The sequence below is a fragment of the Narcine bancroftii genome, chromosome 6 (assembly GCF_036971445.1).
Source record: "Narcine bancroftii isolate sNarBan1 chromosome 6, sNarBan1.hap1, whole genome shotgun sequence".
Taxonomy (NCBI): Eukaryota; Metazoa; Chordata; class Chondrichthyes; order Torpediniformes; family Narcinidae; genus Narcine; species Narcine bancroftii.
Window position 1 is genome coordinate 147,640,375 of NC_091474.1, and position 14,342 is coordinate 147,654,716.

The window sequence follows — 14,342 nt, forward strand, 5'->3', positions numbered from 1 at the left end:
GCAAAATTTTGGGCACTCCTGTTCAAAATTTCTGTTACTATGAATAGATAAGTGAGTGGAAGATGAAATAATCTCCAAATGTCATAAAGCTAAATATGACACATTCTTTTCAACATTTTAAGCAAGATTAGTGTATTGTTTTTGTTGTGTTCAATTTTAGAGTTGGGGGGGGAGAAGGAAAAGAGTACCATGCAAAAGTTTGGGCACCCCAAGGAATTTGATGTCTCAGGCTAGGTTGTTCAGTCATCATTAGGAAAGGCCAGGTGATGCAAATTTCAAAGTTTTATAAATACCTTGACTCCTCAAACCTTGTCCCATCAATCAGCAGCTGCTTTGCGCTCAGAAAATTAAAATAAATGATACTCAAACCATGAGGGGTCTATAAGAAGATAGCAAAGTATTTTTAGATGGTCGTTCCTTCAGTTGGTAATGTAATTAATAAATGGCAGTTAACAGGATCAGTGGAGGTCCAGTTGAGGCCTGGAAGACCAAGAAAACTTTCCAAGAGGATTGCTCATCGGATTGCTACAAGGGCTAATCAAAACCCCCATTTGACTGCAAATCGCCTTCAGGAAGATTTAGCAGATTCTGGGGTTGTAGTGTATTGTTCTACTGTGCAGTGACATCTGGACAAATATGACCTTCATGGAAGAGTCATCAGAAGAAACCCCTTCCTGTGTCCTCACCACAAAATTCAGCATCAGAATTATGTCAAGGAACATCTAAACAAGACTGATGCAAGTCTTGTGGACTGATGAAAAAATAGAACTTTTGGCTGCAATGAGCCAAGACATTTTTGGTGATTATAAGGGTTCATGATTTCATGAAAAGAACACAACTCCAAGTATTACTATGCAGTGGTTCCCAACCTTTTTCTTTCCACTCACATATCACTTTAAGTATTCCCTATACCATCAGTGCTCTGTGATTAGTAAGGGATTTCTTAAGGAGGGATGTGGGTGGAAAGAAAAAGGTTGGGAACCACTGTTGTAATCGTACCTAATTGACTCATTATGTGCACGGTTTCATGACTCCAAAGGAAATGGACCAATGACAATTTTTCTCAAGCAAACTATTTCAGTAACAATTGGGTCTAGAGCAGTGATTCTCAACCTTCCCTTCCCACTCACATCCCACCTTAAGCAATCCCTTACTAATCACAGAGCACTGATGGTATAGGGAATACTTAGTGGTATGTGAGTGGAAAGAAAAAGGTTGGGAACCACTGTGTTAAAGCATAGGGAACATTTCACTGCAAGACAGAAGAATGAGTTAAATACCAGCAAATTCTGGAAGCAATCACAGTTTAAAAAAAATACTGAAGATGAAAAGAGAATGGCTTTTACAACAGCTTAATGATCTTAAGCACACATCAAAATCCACAATGGACTACCTCAAGAGGTGCAAGGTGAAGGTGCCCCAACCTAAACATCATCGAAAATCTGTGGATAGACCTCAAAAGAGTAGTGCATGCAAGATAGCCCAAGAGTCTCACAAGACTAGAAGCCTTTTGCAAGGAAAAATGGATGAAACGCCCTCCCCCCCAACAAGAATTGAAAGATTCTTAATGGCTACAGAAAGTGTTTACAAGCTGTGAGGCTTGTCAAGGTTTTTTGCAGGTTGGAGGATTGTGGGGGGGAGGGGGGTGTTACTAAGTACTGACTATGCAGGGTGCCCAAATATTTCCTTTGGACCTTTTTCCTTTTTTTTTGTTATTTTGAAACTGTAAAAGATAGAAATAAAAAAAATCATCTTGCTTAAAATGTAAGATGTATGTCCTTGTTATCTTTATACCTTTTGGAAATCATGTCAGCTTTTACTTAGTTATTCACAGTAACAGAAAATTTGACCAGGGATGAACAAACGTTTGCATACCTATGTATGTATATGTATATTTTTGCATATAGTTTGACCCGCTGCCCCTTTTTAAGCTTAATTTTAATCATTTTATGTTGTATCCAACCCAGCAACAACTTAATTTAAAAAAAAACACCCCAATCGCCAAGTAACAAAGCTGTAAATTACTGTGAGCAAGTAAAAAGAAACAACGTGGCAGGAGTGGCGACCTTGTTCTCCATGGCAGGAGTGCGAGCCTCTGCTTACCAAACAGGAGCAATAACCTTAAGCTACCGGGGACCTTGGGCTCTATAAATTGTAGAATGTCTGGGTGGGTTATGGTGGTGTGGGGAGGTGTCAGGGAATGGCATTGCCGGCAGTGGGGAGGTCCTTCCAGGATCGACTAAGAGCCGAATTGGCAATTCCAGGGTTGACTAATATGCTGAATTGGCATCAAATAGTTTTTGACCTGAACTTATGGTCACAAAAATATATTTGGCATACAAGTTGACCCCCATTTTTAAGTGATTTTTGAGGGTTTTACGACTCAGCTTACACACTGGAATATACTTTGTGTGTGTGTGTGTGTGTGTGTGTGTGTGTGTGTGTGTTTGTGTATGTATGTGTGTGTATTATATATATCTATCAATCTCATTTCTTAAGTGGCTGTCATATTTTTCCTATTTTCATAATATGACAGTAGCTTGAAAATTTCAGAGAATCTCTCCATGCATTACCTATCCGCTTCACAATTTTATTGGTAAGATCTTGATATTAATTTCCCATTTATGTATCTAATTGTCAACATGTTTTTTTGTGAAGTCAAGTTGGCCTTCACGAGCTAATGAGTTTTTTGAGAGAGTGACAAAAGGTATGATGGTAGATGTGTGTATGGATTTTAAGGCATTTGACAAGGTGGTAGATTCATTCAGAAAGTCATGAGACATGAGATCTTTGGAACCTTGGCTTGTGGATTCAGAAATGGCTTGCCTGCAGGGGGTAGTAGATGGGACGTATTCTGCCTGGAAGTCCATGACTCATAACATTCTGCAACAATCAGTTCTGGGACCCTTGCTCTTTGTGATTTTTTTTGTTATTAATAACCTTGAAGAAGTAGAGGGATGGTCAGTAAGTTTGCAGTTGACACAAAGTTGGAGATGATGTGGATAGTGTCGAAGGTTGTCAAAAATTAAAACAGGATAGATCCGGATAAGTGTGAGGTTATGCATTTTGGAAGGTCAAACTTGAAGGCAGAGTACATGATTCATGGCAGGATTCATAACAGAGTGGAAAAACAATTGGGTCCAAATCCAATGCTTTCTCAAGGTTGCCGCACACGTTAAGAAGGCTTATTGTTTGCTGGCCTTCAGTAGTTGGGGGATTGAGTTTCAGAGGTGTGATATAATGTTGCAGCTCTATAAAACTCCGGTTAGACCACATTTAGAGTATTGTGTTCAGTTCTGGTCACCTCATTACAGGAAGGATGTGGAAGTGTTGGAGAGGGTGCAGAGGAGACTTTCAAGGATGTTGCCTGGATTGAAGAATGTCTTATGAGGGAAAGTTAACAGAGCTAGAGCTTTTCTCTTTGTAGTGATGAAAGGTGACACCTTTTTTTCCAGGGTGACAGTAGCAAATACCAGAAGGCATGTGTATAATGTGAGGGGAGAAAAGTTTGGGGAGATGTCAGGAGTATGTTTTTTTTACATAGAGAGTAGTGGGTACCTGGAATGCATTGCCAGCAGTGGTGGTAGAGGCTGGTACAATTGGATTATTAAAAAGACACTTAGACAGGCACCTGCATGGAGGGAAAATAGAAAGTTATGGTTAGGAGATGGGGAAGTTTAAATGGTTAAGTTGATTTATGTAGGTCGGCACACCATCGTAGGCCGAAGGGCTTGTACTGTGCTGTAATGTTCTATGTTTTCTTCCCTTAGGATATCAGTGTAGCTAAGTGTTCAGTGTTAGAGCAACATGACCTAGCAAATATTTCCTGTATATCACAAATGAAATAGTGACGTTTGCAGACTAGAGTTTTCAGCTACATTTTTTTGGTGACTGGGTTGAATGGAAATGTAATTGTGATAAACTTCAGTTATGTGGAATTCAAGTCAAATTTATTCTCATCTGATTGCACAAATACAACCCAATGAAACAGCGTTCTCTAGTCTTCAGTTCAAAGCATACAGACACACAACCAGGCATAACACAAATACAGACAGACAATACATTATGGAGTCTAGTATTCACATATACAGATAAATAAATATTGCTCAGTGAACATGACAGTCTTGGATAGTTAGTGTGAGCAGTTCCTTTGGTCACTTAGGATTCTCACTCCCTGTGGGAAGAAACTGTTTCTCAGCTCTGATGTCTCTTTCTTGATGGGAGCAGGTGAAAGATGCTGTGTTCAGGGTGGAAGGGGCCCTCAATCATTTTGCACATTTGAGTGTTGGATTTTATTTGGGTTTCTAATACATTTAAAACATTCCAATCATTTTTGTATTATTGAGTTCAGGCTGTTAGGGGAGATAATTTGCACTGATCTGTACTGCAGACTTTCTAATTTCTAACATTCAAATCTAATTTACCAAAGAGGATAGCAAATTAACCTAACAAAATTAAAAGTACAGTTCTTCCAAAGTATATTTGATGGCTTGTGCACAATTAAAGGCCTTGAGAAATTTATGGGTTAAAAGTCTACTGGGACAGCCTGTCAGCATCAAGAAAGAGGCTCCTCCGAACACTGCTAAAAAGATGAGCTTTGAAGTTTGGAACAGCATTGAAGAAACATTAATTTGGGCCCTTGCCTGCCTTCTTTGTGGTGAATGCCAAATTTTTTGCATTACTCTAATCAGTGAAAAGGCAGGTATTTAACCCTCAACTTGCACCAGAAAACAGAATATCTGGCCATCTTTGCATTGTTGTTAGTAGGAACTTTTTGAATGCATGTTAGCTTTCCATTTCCATAAACATTGACTACATTTCAGAATTTCTTCATTGATTGTAAAGTTTGTAAAAGATATTATGTAAATATGTCTGATGGCCTAGAAATTCATTAGTTTTTGGAATGTAAAGTAAGTTGGGTTTAAGATAAATTTGGGAGTTATAAAGTACTCTACAGGTACACTATCCTTTATCTAGACATCTAAAATCAGGAAAGCTCCAAAATCCGGTAAGTGGGGAGAGAGACGGCAGGGCGATTCAGGGGGTGGGGGGCGAGGGGGAGAGATGGCAGCACGAGTTTGGGGGGGAGAGAGACAGCAGCATGAGTTGGGGGGGCAAGGGGGAGAGACTGGCAGCGGGGGGGGGGGCGATGGGGAGAGATTGCAGCGCGAGTTGGGGTTATGAAAGGACTAGGTTTACTGTGGTGTTATCGTGCATGGCCAACAGGACAAAGTAATCTTCAAATGCAAAATTAAACCAAAAATGAAATTCCCTGCAGGTATTTTTGTACATTTTCATGAAAAAGAATGGATGGATGAAAATGGTGTAAAACTATGGATAGATGATGTGTGGAACAGGTAGTCAGGAAGTTTATGCAAAGAATGGAGTTTGCTGGTCATAGCCACTGAACTGAGAAAACTAAAAGTAGATTAGCAGCACTACATGGTGGTTGTCCTGGATGGTTTGACATCTATATTGCAACCTCTCAATGTCTGCTTGAACAAACCATTCAAAGACCACGTGTGCGAGGAATGGAATACATGAATGTCGAGGGCAGAAAAGATAGTTTACAAAAGGAGGGGCAATGTGTGCTGTATTACTTGATGTGCTGTATAACTTCATGCTCAAGGCATGGGACAAAATTAGAGACTGATAAAATCATTTAAAAAGTGCAGCATCTCTTGTGCAATTGATACCACCGAAGATTTATTATGAGACACTGATGGCGAAGCTGAAGCCACCTCATCAGATACAGACTGGAACCCATATGATGACTGTTTAAACAGTGAGATTATGGATGTGCTTGATGATGGCGAGAGTGATTTTGAAGGGTGCTAAACATGTTGTTTTCAATAAAAATCTTAATGAAAATCTGTGCAGTCGGGTTTTGTCCGGTTTTTCAAGGGTCAACTTGAATGTCGAATCAGTTTCCAAGGCTTGACTTGTATGCTGGATCAGCATAGATTGAATTTTGAGCTGACTTTAAGGTCTCAAAAGTATATCCGACGTACAAGTTGACCCCATTTTTTGAGAGATTTTTTTGGGGTTTCACGAATCAACATAAATGGTATTATTATGTGACAATTAAAAGTACCTTTGAAAATCAGAACACTTTTGCATCTTTGGTGATTTCATGATGGAAGGTTGCCCTTTAGTATATCAGTCATGATGGAATGGTGAGTTGGATTCCATGGCCTAATTTCACTCCTTTGTCTTTTGGTCTTATGATTAGATGGCATACGAGTGGGTGAACAGTAGATTATTAAAGATGACCACAACTAAAATGCTTCCAGTATTTGATTCAAAGTGAGTCCCTCATTGCCTGCCCATTAATACAAAAAGGAATATAGTGCAGTGGTAACTGATGGAAACAGGGTCTAAGCTGCAGTGAACTGACTCAAAGTGAAAAATTAAATTAACACCCATTCCATGGGGTATTCTAGAAATTGCTGGCAATGATCCAATGGATGTGTGCAAAACATAATACAGACTCTGAAGAGCTTCATGCATTCACTAATGTTGGGTTGCAAGGCATACTTGACATAGCAGACTCTTGCCTCCATGATTCATCTCTCTTTGATTTCCAATAGCATTGGATTTAATTTGGGCAAATTTTGATGGATTGTTCTTGGAATGCAAAAATATTGTGCAAATAATGGAAGAAATTAAGTCACCAATGACATTACACTATTTAGAATATTGCATACCACACGGATAACACGAGACAACAATTTTTGTTCGAAAGGTTTGCTTCCTGAAAAAATATTGGGGATCATGATGGACAACTTCAAGATGAACACAAAAATTATTTCAGATTCAGATTGTGCTGTTTCACGTAGGACGTTGGAGAAACTTTAACTTTTATTGAATTTGGCATGTTTAATCCCATAATGACTTCAGATTTATTGTCAGTATATACATGACATCACATATAACTTTGAGATTCCTTTTATCCTACAGGCGTGGCAGAATTACCACTAATTGGTAGTGCAAGAAGTAAACTGTACACAGCGTAAAACATGAACAAACAACTGTAAACAAATAACACGTAATCAAACTGTGCAATACAGAGGAAACAAAAAGAAAATCAATGAAGTGCACAAGTAAGAGTCTTGCAATGAGTTTGAGTTTGTGGTTGAGGAGTCTGATTGTGGAGGGGTAGCAGCTGTTCCTGAACCTCGTGGTTCAAGTCTTGGGGTATCTATAATCTTTCCTGATGGCAGCAGCGAGAATAAAGCATGTGCTGGGTGGTGAGGGGCTTTGATGATTGCTGCTGCAGCTCTATGATGGCAGCATTCTCTGCAGATGTACTCAATAATGGGGAGGGTTTTGCCTGCGATGTCCCAGGCTATGACCATGACCTTTTGGAGGGCTTTAGCTCAGGGGTGTGAGTGTTCCCGTACCAGATCATGGTGCAGCCGGTCAGCACACTTTCTACCACTCCTTTGTAGAAATTTGTCAGGGTTTCTAATGTCATACCAAACGTCTGCAAATTCCTGAGGAAGTGGAGGGATTGACATGCTTTCTTCATGATGTCATTGGTGTGTTGGGTTCAGGAAACATACGCCAAGATTGTGACTCTGATGAACTTAAATGTGCTCACATTCCCCTCCTCTGATCCTCCAATAATCACTGGATCGTACACCTCTGGCTTTCCTTTCCTGAAGTCAATAATCTGCTCCTTAGTTTTGGTGACATTGAGTGCAAGATTTTTGTTGGAGCACCATTCAGCCAATGCAGACACATTGACCTAACTGACCTAAAAATGTTTTACTGCTGAATTTCTTTTATACTCTGTATTTGATGGCTCTGGTGACAGTGTCCAATAATAGTTGGTCAGCATTGATGGATTCCAATTGCCCTGATACCAATCTTCCATGGTCACAAGATCCTGGTGAAACCTTTCACTGTGTTTGTCACTGACTGCATCAAGATCAGCAGGGAAGAAATCCAAGTGCGAATGCAGAAAATGAAGTTTCTTTGACATTTTGTACTTGATGGTTTTATATGCTTGAAATTGACTTAACCTATTTTTAGGATTTCCTTCCATACTTTGTTTTAAAAAAAGTACATGATAGGACAATTTTAAGGTGATTTTCTTAATGAGCAGGCCAAAATCCACAAAATACAACCAAAAATGTTCAAGAAGCAACATTTTTGTTGGCTGTTGTAATGGCATCTTTATTTACCCTTGTTTATTTTAAGAATTTTTCATTAATAGTCACAGTGAAATCATTGCCCTGATTTCACCATCTTCATGATCCTGCAAACTGTTTTGCAAACCATTACCTATTTAGATTTATGTGCATCATTTGAAGGCCATTTTCCATCCTCCCTATCATTCACTGACCAGTTATATTCAGCCACATTTATCCACAGAAATCTCTCAGAAGCTCTTACTTGAAGCTTCTGATCTCTTCATCTTCTGTCTTTGAAAGTTGTGCTTAATTTTGTTACCCATTGTTCAGTGGTCAAAATTGGTTTTTTTCCTGCCTTGTTTTTGATCAGTTCCAATCCACTTCATTTAATTCAAGATTACATGGAATTTGCTTTAGTCTGCTGCAAGGCAGACAGATTCGCCTTCGGCAGAAATTGCATGAAGCACCTCTTACAGTCAGAGAAAGAGAAGCAAAAGAGAGTCCCTGGATTCACCTCCAGCGCTGCCGTGATCCCTATAGCTACACAGAGTCCAGTGGTAAAGGTTACCAACAGAAACATCCGAATTTCTCATGAGTGCAGACAGTTTGTACCTCAATATGACTTATTATCTCAAACTTGAAGTGCCATCCACAATAGAATGCAGTGACTAATATCTTAAAGGATTGATTGCAATCACCAATGTGACCAATGTGTAAAAAGGATAACTTACCTGAATTTAGTCTCATCATGAGAAATTATTTATTTTTGATTTCCACAGACGTACAGTATGTGCCTCAATAGCAGCTGTGTTACAAAAGCAGCTTTAAACTAAGGATCAAATAATATGCAATTACATAAAATTGAAGAAACACAATTAAGAATTCTGATGGCCTTGTATGTCCTATACCTTTAAGCAGGTATAGTTAATTGCAGTTTGTGGGATCTTGTTCAAATTATCTTCCACGTTTCTATATTATAAAAAGTGACCTCACATCGGTTTCTATTTGCTGTACTGTTGTCCTGTCTAAATATAAACGTTTCTGTGCTCTCTCATTATTCCAGTCAGGATTCAATTCATAATGGTGGGCTTTCTTGCCATTTTGACCCTGTTATAGGATGATGAAGATGTAACAGCAAAGTTCTGTGCATTACAGAGCACCAGTTGACATCACTAGCGTAGCCATCTACCTTTGGTATTCAATAGTATTTTTAGTGGAACACAAACATCTCATGGGCCATATTAGATCAGAAGTACTGTGGCGACAGTAATGTGAAGTCAAGTTTACTGTTATCTAATTGCACAATTATAACCTGACGAAACAGCATTCATTGGTCCTTGAAACAAAACATGCAGACGCACACTTAGACGTAACACAAATACAGGTACACAATCCTTTATCCGGACATCTAAAATCTGGAAAGCTCCAAAAACCAGCAAGTGGGGAGAGAGACGGCAGTGCAAGTCGGGAGACCAGCAACGCAAGTCGTTCGGGCGGGGTGGGGGGGGGTAGATGGCAGCACAATTCGGATGGGCTTAAATCTGATATTCCGAAATCCAGAAAAATCTGAAATTCGGAGCACACTGTCCACCAAGGGTTCCGGATAAAGGATTGTGTACCTGTATGTACACACAAAATGCATCCAGGACAAATATTCATAAATACAAATAAATATTGTTTCATAAATACGAGATTTTAGGGTGGTTAGTATGAGCAGTTCCTTGGGTCGTTCAGCATTCTCACTGCCTGTGGGAAGAAGCTGTTCCTCAGCTTGGTGGTACTGGCTCTGATACACCTGTATCTCTTTCCGGTTGGGAGTAGCTGAAAGATGCTGTGTGTGTAGTGGAAGGGGTTCTCTGATTTTCTTCTCCCTCTTCAGACCACTGTCCCAGTATATCACATCAATGGGGTGGGGGGAGGAAGAGGGAGACTCCATTGATCCTCTCATATAGACCTGTGGATTGACCTCTGATCCATTTTTCTGTAGCAACCATACCACAATGATGCCTGCGGCCAGGATGTTCTCGATAGAGCATCTGCAGAAAATCGATATAATGGAGACTGGTAGCCTTCCCCACTTCAGTCTTCTCAGAAAATGCAGTTGCTGTTGTACCTTCTTGACAAAAGAGGAGATGCTGTGTGTCCACAATAGGTCACTAGTGAAGTGAACTTCAAAAAAAACTTGGGACTCGCCACTACAGAGTTAATGATGTCAAATCTTCAAGATTTAATTTATTGACATTATAATTAAACAGTGTCATATTACATGGAATTGCTATGACCTGCTATAAGGTAGACATTTACCATTGACCGAAATTGCCTGAAGTGCTTTCTTACAGTCAGGGAGAAGCAAAAGAGAGTGTCTCCCCCCCCCCCCCCCCCCCCCCGCCCGTGTTACCTAGTGTCTGTAGATTCACCTCCAGTGCTTCCGCAGCCACACAGTCCAGTCTAAACCATTGGCAACCCGAGCTCCAGATCAGAACCTCCAACGTGGTCAGGAACCCTTTGGCACCCCCTTGTATCCCGGTTCCGATACCTCGTACCCCTTCAGCCAGACTCCAGCAGTCCGCAGCCCAACACGAGTCTCCTGATGGCAGTCTCCAGCAGCCCATAGCCTCCGTGGGTTCCTCGCCTTGAGTTGGCAGCAGTGTAGTGGAGGGTGGTCATTTCTGGTCTTCCTGAAATCCATGATCTCCTTCTTTTTGTCCACATTGAGACATGGGTTGTTACCATGAGATTTTCCACTTATTTTAGTGCAATTCATCATTGTTGCTGATGAAGCCAACTATTATTGTGTCATCTGCAATCAATGACATGATTGGAGATGTATCAGGTGATGCAGTCATGGGTCAGTAGCATGAGCACACTGTCCCGAGGCGTGCCAGTGCTTCGTGTGAAGGTGTTCGACCTTCTGCCACCGACCCAGGAAATCCAGAATCCAATTACAGAGAGGGATGTTGAGTGAAGGAACAAGGCTAAGGATCATATATGGAACATTTTCTCCTATAGGCAAATGGAAATATATCCAGTGTCTCTGTGAAATGCTTTGAGCATCTGGTGATGGAACACATCAAGGCACATCTTCCAATGGTGGAGGTCAGTGCCACTAGACCTTTGAGTCATTGAGTACTGTTATTGATGCCCTCTTGGGTACCGGTAATAACTGATGGTGGCTGTCTTGAACCCTGCGGGAACAATGAACTGCTGCAGTGAGCTTCTTTAATTGTCTTAACCTGTTAAGGTAGTTCACTCTGTAGTTGGTGTATCTCACCTGATTGGCTGCAGCAAGCAAGAATTTTGGTGCAATTGTATATTGTACTTCTGGATATGAAAATTAACTCAGGTTTCCATGCTCTGACTGATTAGTGGAGAAACTGGGGGTATAGATTAATGGGGTGTAAATTGGGCAGTATGGATTCTTATGGCTCTATGTCTAAATCTATCTAAATTCATGACACAGCATTCACCCATTTCACCATGATTGCTCCATGGCTTCAGTATCTGCCATTTACAAAATGTCCTGCAATTGCTTATTTAGGCTAGACCAGGGGTCCCCAAACATTTTTGACCATCGACCCCTTCATTGAATACTTGATCTCTCATCAAACCCCAAGCATGAAATCCCGGCAGTGGACGGGGGTGGTGGTGGGGGGGGTGGGGGGGGGGGTGGTGGTGCTGGATGCAGATTGTGAGATAAAAGGTACAAAGAGCACATGCGTCTAGACCAGTGGTTCTCAGCCCTTTTCCTTCTACTCACATACCACTTTAAGTAATCCCTCTGCCATTGATGCTCTGATATTAGTAAGGGATTGCTTAAGTTGGTATGTGAGTGAGAAGGGAAGGTTGAGAACCACTGCTCTAGACTTAGTCTGTCCTCCCCTTCGCTTTCAATTTATTCAAAGGCTGAAGCAAAATAAAACAGGGCGGCCACCGAGGTGTCCTCTCGCAAAAGGTTGGCCACCACTGTCATAAGCACTAATTTCCCTTGATCTGTCCCTGATTTCCACTGCAAAAGTTCAGTAGATTAACCCCCCCCCCACACTTCCTTCCTGGGTGTTATCAACTCCCTTTCGATCTCCTGGCATATATCATCCCCTTGGGTAATCTCATTGACCCCCAGGTGTCGATATTGACCACTTTGGAGACCCCTGGGCTAGACCAACAGTGTATCTCAAATCCATTCTTTTTATCACCAAGAAGGATGAACAGTTGCAAGGGTGCACCACCACCTGCAGGCTTTTTTCAAAATTGCACATCAGCACTGACTTCTGCTTTGTTATTGGGTATAAATCTTGAGATCTCCTTCCCAGCCACACTTTTGGAACATCTCGAGAAGAAGAATTGCAGCAACTCTGAAGCAACCCACCATGACCTTCTTGAAGATGATTATAGATGGAGAATAAATGTAAATCTGGACAGTGAACAGTGAATCTTGTATCCCAGAAAATGAATAAATAAAAAGATGCTGGATGCTTACTAGAGTAATGGTTCAGGGGATTGTGTATTGTCCAAACCCATTGTCTGCTGCAGAAGAACTAATGCTGAGTAGACAGTTTACAACTAAATTCATTGGAACCCTTTTTTTTATAATCTTGGGAATTCTCTAGACAATTCCTGAGTATACAGTTGCTTGAGGAAAAAAACTTTACAGGTACATTCACCCAAAATTTTCTGCATTAACCTTTACTGCATTAATAATTATGATCTCTCATTTCTGCAAGAATATTGGACTAAATTTAATATGCATTACATCCAGACAGTATAGATTTGGTTGTAGGCTATCTTGTGGAGCCTGATTATTATAAAGTGTCCCACTTTGAAAGAGCCTTACAACTAACAAAGTAATTTTGCAATGTCATTGTTTTTATAATGCAAGAAATTCATTAGCTATTTTGCACATATGAACCTTGAAATTAGATCCATTTACATTGTACAAATGATAACCACGCTCCTAGTGTGAATTGGAGCTTTCAGGTATTTGAAAATTTTTGTTGAGAGTGACAAAAAAAGGGTTTATCATTACAATATTAAAGAGCCTGCATTTTCATTGCTTTCTTGTGCACAGAATCTTACAGTTTCAATTGTTAATGCCAAAGAAAATGGAGACATCATCAGGGTTTGTCCTTCACTGGTTACAATTGTTTTTAAAAATCACATCAATTCTGCGTGCTGCAAGGTCTACTCCTTGAGCAGATTGCATATTGCAATAACACAAGGCCAAACACAGAAAGGGTAAACCATTTGTGTGAGGGATTTTCCGCACATAGGAGATGGCTGTGGCCTTCCTCCTTGACATTTTCTCCCATGGTGTTCTTTCATATAGCTATTATGTGACTGCCAAGGGATGCCACTGTTTAAGGTTCCTGTAATAGCATGCATTAGGCCTCTTCATGCTGCATTGTAGAATGGAGAGTCCCCGTAAATTTTCCCGGGGACCCTCCTGTGAACCTGCGGTGTGAAAAGGTCGGCGCGGGAATTTTAAATGGGTCCTGGAGCATCTTCTCCCTGTGTTGTGAAGAGCCAAATGGCCAAGCAGGGAAGCCTCGTGATGTCAGCATTGGCGTGCTGCATCACGTAGGCGATTAAAATGAATATACTTACTGCCTGACAACAATGAGCCACTGCAGCCCGTCGTGACAGTAGCACAAAGTGGGATGAATGGCCCTCCTCGTTAACCATAATCCCTCACGCAGCTGAATTTCCCAGAGTGGTTCCAGCTGCGTGAGGGATTAGGGGAAATGAAATTGGCCATTGTGCCACCATCACGTCATTTGAAGCAGCCTGAAGTGGAGGAGATGGCGGATAGGATGGGTGACTAACCTATGGAAGGCTGGGGGACAGGGACAGGGAGAGGGAGCAGATGGGCAACCGACGGATGGCCTTGGGGGGGGAGAGGGAGCAGGCAAGTGACCGACGGATGGCTAGGGTTAAGGGAGGGAGGGAGCAGGCAAGCGACCAACAGTCAGCCAGGGAGAGGGAGTGGGCAGGCGAGCAACCAATCAATGGATGGCTGGGGAAGAGGGAGCAGGTGACTGACCGACCTACCGACAGCCAGGAGGGAGAGGGCGGACGGGCAACCAACCTACTGATGGCCAAAGGGAGGGGGTGGATGAGTGACTGACTGACCGACAGACAGGAGAGAGAAAGTAGGCAGATGAGAGACTGAGCGGGGTGGGGGGGTAGGGAGCAGGCAATCAATGGAAG

The 14,342-nt window shown here is 41.4% G+C and overlaps 1 protein-coding gene across 8 annotated transcripts in view; it reads left to right on the plus strand.

The window, feature by feature from the left end:
* greb1 (growth regulating estrogen receptor binding 1) overlaps window positions 1-14,342 on the plus strand; it is a 266,669-nt gene that overhangs the window by 87,456 nt on the left and 164,871 nt on the right. For 7 of the 8 annotated variants that reach the window (XM_069886305.1, XM_069886308.1, XM_069886304.1 and 4 more), the window contains exon 1: window positions 10,989-11,234. The exons of the other annotated variant lie outside the window; for it this stretch is intronic. In XM_069886305.1, the coding sequence (XP_069742406.1) occupies window positions 11,199-11,234 (36 nt within the window). In that variant the 5' untranslated portion in view covers window positions 10,989-11,198. Of the gene's footprint in view, window positions 1-10,988; window positions 11,235-14,342 lie in introns of those variants that run through there. 8 annotated transcript variants of the gene reach the window in all.